The following is a 13,194-nucleotide window of genomic DNA, read 5'->3' as shown; positions in this document are numbered from 1 at the left end:
CCCAGCGCTAGTGTCTGTAAGACGATGAGTGGGGAAACGAACATGACTGAAGTGTGGGGAACAGAGTTTCAGAAGGGCCTACTGCTTTGTGTTGCCCGACTTGAGACACCGTAAAGGAAAGGGGCCCGGTTTTCAGCGGGCGGGTGCTCAGCACTTTCTGAAGTCCAGCGCCCAAGTTGGCCACCCAAGAATTGAAGCATCCAAAAATCACTAGTCACTTCTGAAAGTCTTGGCCTAGGCTGGGAAGGGGGAATTCTTCTAGTTTTCATTTCAGAGGGTGACTGTGAGGCACGCCTTAGACAGCACACTGGGGTTCTGCAGGACTCCAGTGACAATTACCTCCAATCCAGCCACACCAGCTGGGCCAATCAGTCCACTTGGTCCTGGATCCCCCTGGGGAAAAATAAGGGAATAGTTCTTATCCTGCCCTCTGGAACCTAGGCCACTAAAACCTGCCCCAGCCCTCTCCTCTTTGATCAGCAAACCCAAAGAGACTTAGATTGATCCCTGGCACAGGCTGCCTGCGTTACAAGCCTGCATTGAAAATCTCTCTCCATCGGGTATGCTGAGCTGGTAACCGCCTCTTTCTTGCAGCAGACTGCACTGGAGGAGGGGAACCTCTCTTCAAACTTCAACTCACTGGTAGCCTTTCCTGTTATCCCAGGGCTAGAAATCAGGGCTCAGGAAATGAGTAAAACAGAGGAAGGGGAGTTTTCCGTTCTTAAATTTCATTGGCTTCTCTATGTCACAAGAGGAGTTCTCTTTACAGTTGTCTAAGCCCTCTCAGATCCCAGGAAAGCAGCTCTGCTGGTCACCAAACCACAGACAGCTCTCCAACGCCTTTCGGAAATGCCAGCTCTCCCACCTCGTAAAGCTCATTATCACAATGGGGTGGAGGTGGGTGAGGCTATGTCAGACTTTATCGTTTCTTCTCAGTACCTTCTCTCCCTCAGGGCCAGCTAACCCAGGTGGACCTAGGATGCCTGCTTCACCCTGTCACGAAGGAAAAAAAAAAGTCACATCCATTCAAAATAGCCATGCCTTACACAGAGGAGCCAGTTGCCATCTGATGGTCATGTAACATGCATGACCCCCCAGATTTCTACATCAGAGACCTTGCAACCAGCAAAGGAAGGAGGAATAATACAAGTTAACGTACAATTCGTCCTCTGGCTCCAGCAGGTCCTGCAACCCCGATCACACCGACCTGGCCCTGTGGAAGGAAGGGAAGTGATACTTATTAGAACCCCGACAGAGCTCTGAAAACTGAGACCAGAGCTTGACCTGGCTGGTGAATCCAGCATTAATCTAGAATGCCCTGGACAGCAGCAACTGCATTCCAGCCAACCGCCACTGCGACAGAACCTGCAGATAACGGTGCCATGGGGAAAACCCACGAAAGGCTGAAATCTCATCCCAATAGGTTCACAGGGAACCAAGCAATTGCCTGGAGAGTGACAGACTAATGGCCAATGTCAACATGGGCCACCCAGGGCCCAGAAGCAAACCCAATAATGACCCTAATGGGCAACCCCAAGAACACACATGGCTAGAGGAGAGAGAGACACTCAGGGACAAGATATTCTAAACTGGGAGCAAGAAGCATGCACGGATATTGACAGACTAGTTTTTTCTCTCAGTAAGACGCACCAGGAACTCAAATAGCTACAGAGAGAGAGACTCAAAAATTAATGCTGAGACTTAGAGGCACATAAAGGAGAAGCCCCATGGAGAAGTGCTCATGGTTGTGCGTCGTCTGACTCTCTGGCTCAAAATGTGGACTTTTTGCCCGCGGATAGTTTTGGCACAAAACCGTGCATCACGTCAGCATCTTGAACATGTCAGTGTGAAAACTGCTCTTTGTCAGAATGAACGTTCTAATTTGAAAAGCCTTGACACCATCTCATTACGGTCAAAAAGAGGAAAACGTGTGTTAAAATAGCCTGTTTTTGCTCACAAATGCATGTCTTTTTTTGGGGTGGGGTGGGGGGAGGTGCAAGCTTTCCCCCAACTCTAGCCCCTCACCCTCAAATTGGACTAATTTGGTGAAACCAAAACATGACATAAGTATCTTCAATTTTGGAGGTTTTCCAATTTCCCTGGGAATGTTTTGCATGGTCCTTGGCAAACCTCTGGTTTCCTGCTGGGTGGCCAAGAACTCTCCTGCATACACAGCTAGACCTAAACTCCCACCCTCATGGGAAATCCTGGGACTTCTGCCAGGGCCCAGTGACCCACATGGAGAAAGAGGTCCTCGCTGTACTTACCAGTAAACCTTCTTGCCCCTTCTCTCCTTTAAGTCCCTTTTCACCAGTTTCTCCCACAATGGCACCTGGTCCAGGCATTCCAAGAGGGCCCCTGGGGCCGGCGTCACCCTGTTCATTAGTGGAAACAGATGTGTTATTATGAAGACCTGAATGAGTAAAATCAACTGCAATTAAATGAGCCAACAATTAAATGGCATCTAATTAACACTTAATGCATGTTTTAAACTCATCTTGGGTGCCAATTATGTGGCCCTACATCATTAACACACAAGAAAGAATCCCGGCTTTATTCGTAAATCTCAGCCTTAAAACTACAGCCCTCCAGTGGCACCTTGGTAAGCCTGGCACATCTCCAGCATCTCATCTGGGGACCAAGAGATACTTTACTAAGGTGTGTGAGAGAAACAGGGGCTGAGCAGGCCACGAGTGGCAATGTAGGTTCTCAAAGGGAAAGCATAAAAGATCTCCCCACCTTTTGGCCCTTGGGCCCAGGCTCCCCCATATCTCCGGGCTCCCCGATGTCACCCTGCAAAGAAGGAGAAGCAAAGTCTTTAGCCCCAGTTCAGCGAGCAGCCATGTTCTGCATCAGGTGTGTCCTCTCGATGCTCATCAGTCCCTGAAGATTGAGGCCTCTTACACTGACTCTCCATTGCTACAGCAAAATATTCTTCAGCCTGCGATATGAATTCTGGTGAAGATGTAGGCACCACAAAGTCATAGAAATGTAGGGCTGGAAGGGACCTCAAGAAGTCATCAAGGCCAGCCCCCATGTGCTGAGGCAGGACCAAGTAAACCTAGACCATCTCGAAGAGTTGTATGTCCAACCCTGTTCTTAATAACCTCCAATGATGGGGATGCCACAACCTCCCTCGGAAGACTAGTGCAGAACTTAATCACTCATGGTTAGAGAGTTTTTCCAGACACTTAATCTAAATCTCCCTTGCTACGGACTAAGCCAATTACTTCTTGTCCTACCTTCAATGGACATGGAGAACAATTAATCACAGTCCTCTTTATATCAGCCCTTACAGTCATAGGGGCATCGGGTGAATTAATGGGGCGTGACAAGTTATAACAAGATCCAATGACTGAATCTATGTGTTTACCTACAGCCAGGCTTCCTTCTATCTCAAAGTCCCCAGGAGAACACTGGAGTCTATTTTGCATGCAATGCACATGTGTAATTCCAACCAGCACCAGCAGGAGTTATTAGCACATCCCAGTAGCATCTTCTATCCCTTGGCTCTGGCAGGGAGATCTACCAGCTCTGTCGTTGCCGCATGATGGAATTCCAGTGGTTTGTAACAGAGTTTTAGAGCTGGGGCAGTTTCTTTAGACTTATTTGTAGCACTACTGTGCCTCTGGGATGGGCAGGTTAGTGGTTTTGATATTACACAGCAGATGCAGAGTGGCTACCAAGGTGAAATGGTTTGAAATTGCTAAGCCTACTCCGAAGCAAGCAGGAGATGGGAACAGAGGGGGCTGGCGCAGAATCTTACATGGCCTTGGCCCCTCACGAGCAAGAGGAGAAGGTTGCCATACTGGGAAAATCCATACTTCAGAAACCCAAGGACAAATCCCAAATGCCCAGCACTGGTTATAGCTGGCCCCAAATTTTCCATTTTAAATGGAAAATTGGGTTTTCAATATGAGAATTTTCACAGAAAGTGTAAAATTTCCTTTAAAAAATTAAAATAAAATAGAGTTTAGGTTGGAAAACTGAAAATCTAATTCTCTTTTGGTTGAACTCGCCTCTTCCTCTCCTGTTTTCAGCCAAAATTATTTTTCAGAACAAAAGGTTTCTGGTGAGAAATCAAAATTGCCAACAGGAAAAAAAAATTCCAATCAAGCTCTTTCTGACGTTCATCTAACCTAACATGTATGAGCCCTGTTCCTAGTGCCACACCCAGACGTGACTTGTACTGCTATCCATCACGGTAGGATCTGAGCGCCTTCCATTTAAAGTCAAGGGCAGTAACAAAGTTCCTAGTGGACTTCATGACATCTCTAGCTCTTCTTCCTTTGCTGGGTCAAAGCTCTGCTACCACCGCAAGTAACATCCTGTCCTGAAAGGAGCAGGAAATATATAGGAAAATAAGCTGGTGGAGATGGCCAGTGCTGGTCCCCAGCTGAAGACCTATGTGACCATGCCACCCTCTCCCCGCACCCTGACAAGACCTCCCCAAGCCCATCTCAGAGCCCTCTGTTTAGCTGGGTCTAATAATCCAGCCATCCAAATCATTTCTCCCTGGTTGCTCAACCTCACTCCCCACTCGCGTCAAGGATCACAACTGCAGCCTTCTCTAGGGGGTTGCAGTGACATGGGTACCATGGTGGTGGGCCACCTGTCAGAGAATGCCTGAGGTGTACCTCTTTTCCTAGTTCCCCAGGTCTCCCAGGGTGTCCCTTCGGCCCTTCCTCTCCTGGCTCCCCAGAGCCTCCATTGACACCTGGAGCCCCTGGGATTCCTGCCTCTCCCTGGAAAGGAAGAAGATGACAAGTATTATTATCCAGCCGACCTTACCAGCTGTGTTCTGGATATCTGCTGATTGTCAATATAAATCATTAACGCCTCAGCAAGCAGATAGATCCTGACATCTGGACAGCAGGGGGTAAGGCTGGTGGGTTTCCAATCCAGCAGACACTTGCTATAATTTGTAACAACAAATCAGAGGAAAATTCCCAAGAAGAGTAACTTAGACATGCAGACTGGGGTTTCCTGAAGGGTGACGGTCCTCCCCTGAACCACAACGGGAGAACAAGGCGGCTAACTGCTAAGGCTGCCTGGGGAGGGTGGATTCTGGAGGACAGTGATTATTTACCAGGCACAAAACAGTAAATGAATGATAAAGCAAAACTACAGCCACTGGAGGCTGGTGTCTTCTGTCGGCTGCCATGGATGGAACACACTCTCCCCAGGCACCTGCACTGAAGGAGTTAGGAAAAATCTGTGAGAACTGGGCACCTAACTCCTTTAGACGCTTCTGAAAATCTCACCCATGATGGATGAACTGCAAAAACTGAGAGGCCTGGCTGTTTATTCCAAACCCTACAAGCGTGCCAACCGGCCTTGAGTGTGCATGTTTTCTGGTAGAGCTGGCGGTGCCGCTCTGTATGCAGAGTGGAAAAGCGGTAAGTCAAACTCACTGGCGTGTTTCCATTGTGCAAGCAGAGCACAGCATGAAAAGGGAACTAAGTGAGGGCTCTTTCATCTGCAACAGCCTAAGCAGCTGTTAGTAACACGGAGAAGGATGATTTTTTAAAAAATGCCTGATTATTAATTGCAGGTTAAGCCTCCCTTTAAGTTCCAGTTTCTGCACACTCTAGAACCACAGATACAGAATGAGCGTAAAAGCGTGTACCTGAGCACAGGGATACCTGCAGCTACATGCGCCAGGGCAACTCGAGTTCCAAAGCACCATGGGGGAATTTTATCCAGGCTTCTACCCACAAATCCAGCTCAGGAATTAGCGTTACCTCAAGGATTTCAGCTTCCTAAAACCTGGTTTTAGAACTCATCTTCAGTACTGACCTGCTCCCCTTTGGACCCAGGCTGACCTTCCACTCCAGGGAGTCCCGGGGAACCCTACGGAAGGAAAATAGATCAGCTCGTAAATGTTTTAAAGTTTTTATGTATCCTTTGGTAGCATACACTGAATAGCAACACACCTGCGACCCAGCGCTGCTAGAACAAGAGCAGGGCTTCGTGGTGGGCAATCTTGGAAGTCACCCAGTAGATGAAAACCTAGAGAGGACACCCATGGGAGTTATAGATGAATATCCCCAATTGGTCTTCTTTGGGGCAGGTTGCCACGGTGATGGAAGCCATCTTGGCTGACACACCAGGGACTGAACTGGGGACTCCAGAGCTAAACGCTTGAACTAAAGAGCCACAACTCCTCAGCTGGGGCTGTTAGAGACTCTGACACACACTCGCCAGCAGATTACACCAAATCCTGCCTTGCAGACATATTATCTGGCTGAAGGCCTGCCCTGGGGCAGCACTAATACTCAACTCCGATAACTAAGATGACAAGAAAGTCTGGACTCTCCCAGCTTTCCTTCCGAACAAGCAGCCCTCAAACTCTACTCCTCCCAGCAGCTGGAAGCCAAGGGGAAGGGGCACTGAAAAGTCCAGAGAGAGGGACATTAAAAAGGGGACAGAGGACATGATTTCTTGAGCTATTTACCAGTGTTGCCTAGTGGATTGAGCACCGGACTGGGACTCAGAAGACCTGGGTTCTAGTTCCAGCTCTGCAACTGGCCTGCTGGGTGACCTTGACAAGTCACTGCACTGCTCTGTGCCTCCGTTTCCCTCTTCATAAAATGGGGATAATGATCCGTTGGGATCTACGGATGAAAAGTGCTATATAAGAGCTAGGCATTACCACCATACCTGCTCTCCATCCAGGCCTCTGATGCCAGCTTCTCCCGGCTCTCCCACTTCACCCTAAAGAAACAGGACATTCAACTTAGCAGTTAATCTTAGTGAGGGTGAAGAGTCTCCATCCTTCAAGCTTTTGCAGTACCATGGTCTGAACTTAGCATCACCAAGCCGTGACATCTGAGCACAGATGTGCTGGGGGAGTTTGCAGTTTTACTCCTCATTGTAGCAGATGCTCCTACCTACATTTCTCCATGTTGGTATTTTCACTCCCACCCCAAATGTGGGGAGGAGGGCTTGGGGGTGTGTGCATTAGTGCGTCTCAACCTGGGCAGGTATCCCCCATTAATAAGAAGGAATAGCACTCATCTGGGGCGTAATCAGGGCAGCTGGAGGAAAGCAACAGGCTCAGGAGATCTGGGGCAACAAGCAGGAGATCTGGACTCAGAAGTGACTGGGGTTGGGATGCAACACTTGAGAGGAAGGCAGAGGAGTGAGCTCTCCATGGGGGAGAGCTACTGGTCCATGTGAGCTCATTGCACATGGGTACGTCCAGGAGAAGCAAAGGGGTAAAGTTACCAGTGTTACCGGAGTGAGGCTGCAGGGGGCGCTGGACGGTGTGTGGGTGCGATAGCTCAACCTCCTCCTGTCCCCCTAACACTCTCACTTTACCCACTGGGCACAATGCACCATTCTCCCCAAGTGGGGATTCCAGCCTCCGCCCCCCAAAGACGACCGCAATCTGTTTGCCATAGGAAGAATAATCCTAACGTGTAAGGAGAACAATTCTGTGGAGATGCACTGCATCTTGTTCCCCACCTACCCACACGCTGCGTCTTGTTCCCACCCACACACCACGTCTTGTTCCCCACCCACCCGCAAGGATTTGAACAACAAGCGTGTGGGGGGGTTGGGGGGCGGGGTGGATTCATCACTCCTCTCTGCACGTCCTTCATTAATGAACTCAGACTCAGTGCAGGCAGCGGTGCTGAATCTGTAACACTGCATCCACAGATACGGAATCAGGTGCCCCTTTCACCTCCTTACCTTCTCTCCTTTCTCCCCCAAAGGCCCTTCCAGCCCAGCTGGCCCTTCCTGGCCCTGCAAGAGCATGAATTGAATTAGCAATTGTGTCCTAATCTGGAGAGTCCCTGCCAATCCCCAACATAAGATGAGCCAGTCTTCAGCTTCTGTCTAAGGGCTCGTGTATCACCACTGACTCCCTCCCACTAGATCCTGGGGCTCAGGCCTCTGGCAAGCTCACGCTTCCTGTCACAACTGACTAGGAAAATATCACTGCGACACCTGGCACACCCAATAACCCAGCCTGAAAGAACAAGGTAGGCTGACAAAGGAGGTGAGCATCAAGCTACAGGATCTGTGGGTACACGGAGTCCCTGATGGACGACGTTTCCAACCTGGCTGCCAGAAATGCCTATCACAGACCCCTCCCTGTGCCTAAAGGTTGAAAATCTGGCCCATCTACAAAGAGCTGGAGGAGGTTCCACAGCACAGGAACCGTGTTACGACTGTGGGCTAAGAAGTGCCTCAGGGAAGCCTCCTGCTGTTGCAATGGGCTACCAGCAACACAAGCAGCGAATACAAGGCGAGGTGCTGGATTACAGGGATACGCTCTGCCCATCTTGTATGCACAGTGGAGCGTAAGGGAGGCAGGGGCTGTTGCATGCCGATTGCATAGAGTAACCCTGTCTTGGGGAGCTAAAGTTATTTTGCCCAAGATTTTTAAGAGCGACTAGCTATTTGGGGGTGGGGAGCAACTTGATATCCCTGAAGAGGGCCTGCTTCTCAGACAGTGCGGAGCACCTGCCCTCTGGAAATCAGGCCCCCTCAAAAGTTGAGCTCCCCAAATCTGTCATCATTTTTGAGCATTTTAATCTTGCACCTGGAGCCCCACCCAAGACATGAACCATTGGTTCCATTAATGCGATATTCTGAAACAGTGGGGTCCGACTCACCAGTGGGTTGTGAGAAGGACCGAGTGGGGGTTGGCTGTCACTGCCCGCATCACTGCCCGCCCTGTGCGTGCCCCAGAAATGCTCTGCCCCGTGTGCTCACTTCCACTGGGCTGAGGCAGCAGGCAGAGGCATGGGGAGCAAGATCTGGACAGCAGCAGTGTGGAGGAAGCAGCCAGAACCACCAAGTTTGGTAGTTAGTGCAGCCCAGCCACTGGCAGAGAGGAGCAGCAGGAGGGGGGCCGGGTGGGGAGAGAGCGCCAAGCAGAGGGATTGAAGTCAGAGGGTTCCCGCACTTTAAATAGCATTCCACAGCCCTGTATGCCACCTCCCAGCAAGTGGTAGTTTTCATTCTCTCTCAATAGTGTGTCCCCCAAAAGACTAAATCCACTTGGTGGGTCACCTCAATAAAGTTTCAGAACCACTGCAGTGATGTCCCTTGGCATGCCCAGCTGGAGAGGGCAGGGGAAGGGTGCTGGTGCATATACCATCGAACCTGGATTTTATTAGGGCCTCACAAATCTTTGTCTCATAAGAGACTCAGTGCTGCAGATCTTAAGAATGGGAACACAGGTTATGCATCTGATCTTGGGGTAACTAGGGGGTGGGGTGAAGCACTCGGCAGATCTGTAGCCATGCAGTACGTAACTCAGACAGTGAATCCATGGAGCCGGAGAAGAGGAGACCTCTTCAGCATTTAAGCTTTGATAACATCTTCCAGCTCATGGAGCACGTCTCTAAGCCCACTTACAAGTGGAGCAGCGCCTGATGGTGTCATTCTCACCTTACACATCAGTCAAAGAAATCAGAATCTGTACTTACCGGGTATCCAGCCGGTCCTGCAGCCCCACTCAGTCCAGCAGGCCCCTTCTCTCCTGGCACACCAGGCTTACCGTGGACACCATCTGGCCCCTGAATGCCTGGAAGACCCTGTGCAAAGGAAAGAACAGTTATGCATCTATCTATGCATGTAGGTGGAGTCTGAAGAGCTACTCTATGAATCTCACACACATCAGGTGGCGTTTGAGTTCCAATAGTCAGCTACTGCGCCCAAGAGCTGAGAGGTGAAATACAGTGTCTGAAGTGATTATAAAAAAAAAAAATCACTCGTATGATTTATAATGGCACCATCAGAGCCCCCAGAAGTATTTATAACGTTGTAGCTCACAAAGGCGTGTTCGCTGAATATCTCAACATGGGAATTCATCTCTCCCTCCCTTTTACAAAAGAAGAGTTTTAAAGTTAGATGTTTTGCTACAGTCAAGGATGCTGGAGAGACAAAACCTGTAGAATGCATCACCCAGACCCCTTCTGCAGAATAAAAACAGACTGACCACAAGCCAGGCAGGTTTGTCTCACACTATGATCCAGTGCACCTTACCCTGAGCTGGACAGGGTCCCTTGTGTGGGTGTGAGGGTGGTGAAGTCTCCATACCCGTTCTGCCACCGGGTGGCTTGGGACACGTGCCCACTGAGAGCTGGACTGACACCACCAAATCATTTGACATAGGGCAGCGCTCAGCCCAAAGATGGGAACAAATCACTCTCTGGAGGGGTGTGGATGTGCATCTTTCCAGCTCCATCAGTGTCACATGACTGGAGACCAGAAGGGGGGTAACTGCATTAGCACACAGCTATCCATCTCCTACTTACCAGCAGTCCTGGAAGCCCTCTAGGACCTGGGTCTCCCAGTCTCCCCTGAAACAAAAAGTTTATATTGCTTAATAGTAGAAGGTGAGATGCTCCCACCTAGGCCCAGAGACCACCTGTCTCAAAGAGGGGGAATGCACTCAGCTTTTCCATAATGCAAACAGAACACACACAGTTTATTTCAGGTGGGGCCCCGCAGCGGTCTGCCACCAACATAAAGGACGCCTCCCACAAGCACAGAGCCTTTGATAAATGCCACGTCCCGGGGCCTATGTTTGCAAAGACGAGAGTATCTATTCACTCATTAATCCTATTGAACACCAAACTACGGTTTCTCTTCTAGTCTCTACAGGTTCTTATACTTCACTCATCACTGTAGTACCTCAGCACCTTGCAGCAGTGCATTAGTAACGTGATCACACAATGGTCACATGTTCGTAGTTCTCTCATCCTCTCCCCAGGGGAGATGCCTGTGCACTGAAGTGTCTTGCTGGGTCTGGAAAATCAGGAGCAGGGAACATGTGCTTATGCTTTGCTCACGTGGGATTGAACTGAAATAACCTCACAGAATCCCTGCCTGGAGTTCATGTGCTGCAGGGCCAATTGTAACCAAGGAGGGAGAGAAAAGCACTGGCTCAGGCCAAACCGAACTAAGGACGCAGGATGGAAATGTCTAACTTTATTGCTGAAAAATATACTCAGTCTATTGAGGGGACACCACAGCTGCGGTATTTGAAATGAATTGTCAGAGTGTGTTAACTGTCTTCATTACTCCTCTCCCAACCTGCAAACCTTCTCAGGTGCAACAAGTGATCAGAACATGTTCAGCTGAGCAGCTGAAATGGGAAGCAGCTGCATTCTGCTGTGTGGCGCAGCCTCCATTTTCACATTATAAAGGATTTTGAACAGTAAAATTGAATTTAAAGACAGTTTCTCACTGTGTGAATTCAATCAACCAGAAATCCGCATTCTAGCACTTGCACTCAGCAGAGGTGAAACTGGAACTGAAGGCCTCTGAGATCCCAGCTCCATGCCTTTCCCTTGAGACTCCAAGGTAGCTGGGGAGGGAGTCTGTCACGCATACCCCAATGCCTACTTCTGTGGTGCAGTGGGGCAGGGAGCCCGGGTCAGCCAAAATGCACAATGTCCCACTAACTCTGGCGTCCGACAGGTCTGGCAGCCAGATGCCATATGAGCTTTGACCAAAGTGGTCGTACTTGGGTGCTTAAAGTTGAGAGCAGGAACTCCAGGGGGCTGATTCGAAGCCATGGGGGTGAGTGGGCCTTAGTGGCCAATATGGAGAGGCTAACGCCACAGTCAGAGAGGTGTGGCTGGGCATACTGCAGAGTGCAGTACCTCTTGCTGCCACAGGCGGGATTCCAGGCACAGGAGTCCTCCAGGGGGTTGGAAATTTTTTGACCAAAAGGTTTTCATCAGAAAATGCGGATTCATCAAAACCAAAATTGTTTGCAGGAAGGTACCAGGTTTGACAGAACTTCGGTCGAGGAAGGTTTCTCAGGTCCAGGATGGGAGTGAGCGCGACTGCCCCACACTAGCAACACCCTGGTGGTTCGGTCACTCACCTGGGCTCTAGTCCCTGCTCCAAATCAGCTGCTGGCAGGTCTTCCACGACCCAGGTGAGTGTCCTCACTATGGTGCTTTTGGCTACCCTGGGGTATCCCTTGCGTTGCTTATTCATCAAACAACTTCTGAAGGTCTCAGTCCCTTATGTGGACTGGGAGAAGTGTCCAAACCCTAGACGACATTCACAGGATGGGAAAACCATTTCCTGCTCGGCTCTAAGGATACCTGGCTGCCCTCAGTTGGCCCTGCAGCATGTGAGCTGCAGGCAGGAGAGGGAGGAGGCACAAAGCAGGGGACAGGGATTCTGTGGGGGCTATTTCAGTTCAGCCCACATGGGCAAAGCGTAGGGGGTGTCTGCACATGCTCCTTGCTGCCTCGGCTCCTGATTTTCCAGACACAGTGACAGGCAGAGGAGAAAAGGTGGAAGGAGGGGGAGAGAATTCTGATCCTGAGCATGGGCTCTCTGAGCTGTAAGTGGGGTGTGTGTGAGTATGAGGTGTGGGGACAGGGGCTCATGCTGAGCCGGGAGTGCAGGGCAGATGCGGGTCCAGAGCTGAGGACAAGTAGTTCTCAGACTGGGGCAGGAAGGGGGGCGTCTGAGCTGGGTTGGGTTGTGGGGAGCTGAAGATCCTTGAGGAGGTTTTGAGTTGGGAGAGAGGCGGGTTGAATGAGGGGAGAATGGAGTCACTTGATGAAAGAGGGGGTGATGGTAGGTCAAAGGGTAGTTTGGAAGAGGAGAAGTTGGGACTGATGTAAAGGGGACACAGAGGGATGGATAATATTCTCCCATCCTGCCCTTTACTGTAAAGTTCTTCTGTACAGAGGAGAGGGACGGGGAGTCTCTTTTTCCTCTCAATTCTCCCCCAATCTCTCTTACCCCCCTGCAGCAAAATGTTTCCCTGCAAGGCCTCCTGGCCCCAGCATCCCAGTTTTTCCTCTTGAAAACTATGATTCACCTGCACTGGAGCTGGGGGAGAGGAGAACTGAGCAGCGTGCTCCCTGCAGCCCTACTGCCTATCTGGGGGCACCAGCTCCGTGGCAAACCCACCCCCGTCCCCATGGCACTATGCCTGTCTTGCCAGCCTGCCCCGATCCCACCCCACCCCCGTCAACCCAGGAGACTGGACTGGCGCTGCCCCCTCCTCAGGAAATTCACATAATGCGGCACCAGCAAATTAGATTCGCAGATGTGAAAGCCAACTCCCCTTCCAAAGGGAGATTGAATCTGCTGCTGAGCTGACACAGCTAAAGTGCTGACAGATTGATTGGAAGTAATTGCCTGGGCTCAGGAATGAAGCCTGGTATTTCTGTCACAGCGATGGCCTCTGCATGGAGC

The 13,194-nt window shown here is 50.3% G+C and overlaps 1 protein-coding gene across 1 annotated transcript in view; it reads right to left on the bottom strand.

Annotated features, from left to right (window-relative positions):
• Nucleotides 1-13,194, bottom strand: part of COL27A1 (collagen type XXVII alpha 1 chain) — a 242,049-nt gene that overhangs the window by 23,471 nt on the left and 205,384 nt on the right. The window contains exons 39-49 of the mRNA XM_044993151.1: nucleotides 10,278-10,322; nucleotides 9,447-9,554; nucleotides 7,699-7,752; nucleotides 6,664-6,717; nucleotides 5,800-5,853; nucleotides 4,638-4,745; nucleotides 2,740-2,793; nucleotides 2,268-2,375; nucleotides 1,160-1,213; nucleotides 940-993; nucleotides 340-393 (exon numbers count right to left, since the gene is read on the bottom strand). Of these exons, the coding sequence (XP_044849086.1) occupies nucleotides 340-393; nucleotides 940-993; nucleotides 1,160-1,213; nucleotides 2,268-2,375; nucleotides 2,740-2,793; nucleotides 4,638-4,745; nucleotides 5,800-5,853; nucleotides 6,664-6,717; nucleotides 7,699-7,752; nucleotides 9,447-9,554; nucleotides 10,278-10,322 (747 nt within the window). The remainder of the gene's footprint in view (nucleotides 1-339; nucleotides 394-939; nucleotides 994-1,159; nucleotides 1,214-2,267; nucleotides 2,376-2,739; nucleotides 2,794-4,637; nucleotides 4,746-5,799; nucleotides 5,854-6,663; nucleotides 6,718-7,698; nucleotides 7,753-9,446; nucleotides 9,555-10,277; nucleotides 10,323-13,194) is intronic.

Source organism: Mauremys mutica, chromosome 18, assembly GCF_020497125.1.
Source record: "Mauremys mutica isolate MM-2020 ecotype Southern chromosome 18, ASM2049712v1, whole genome shotgun sequence".
Taxonomy (NCBI): Eukaryota; Metazoa; Chordata; order Testudines; family Geoemydidae; genus Mauremys; species Mauremys mutica.
The sequence above is the reverse complement of the archived record's forward strand: the minus strand, read 5'-3'. Positions and strand labels throughout refer to the sequence as shown.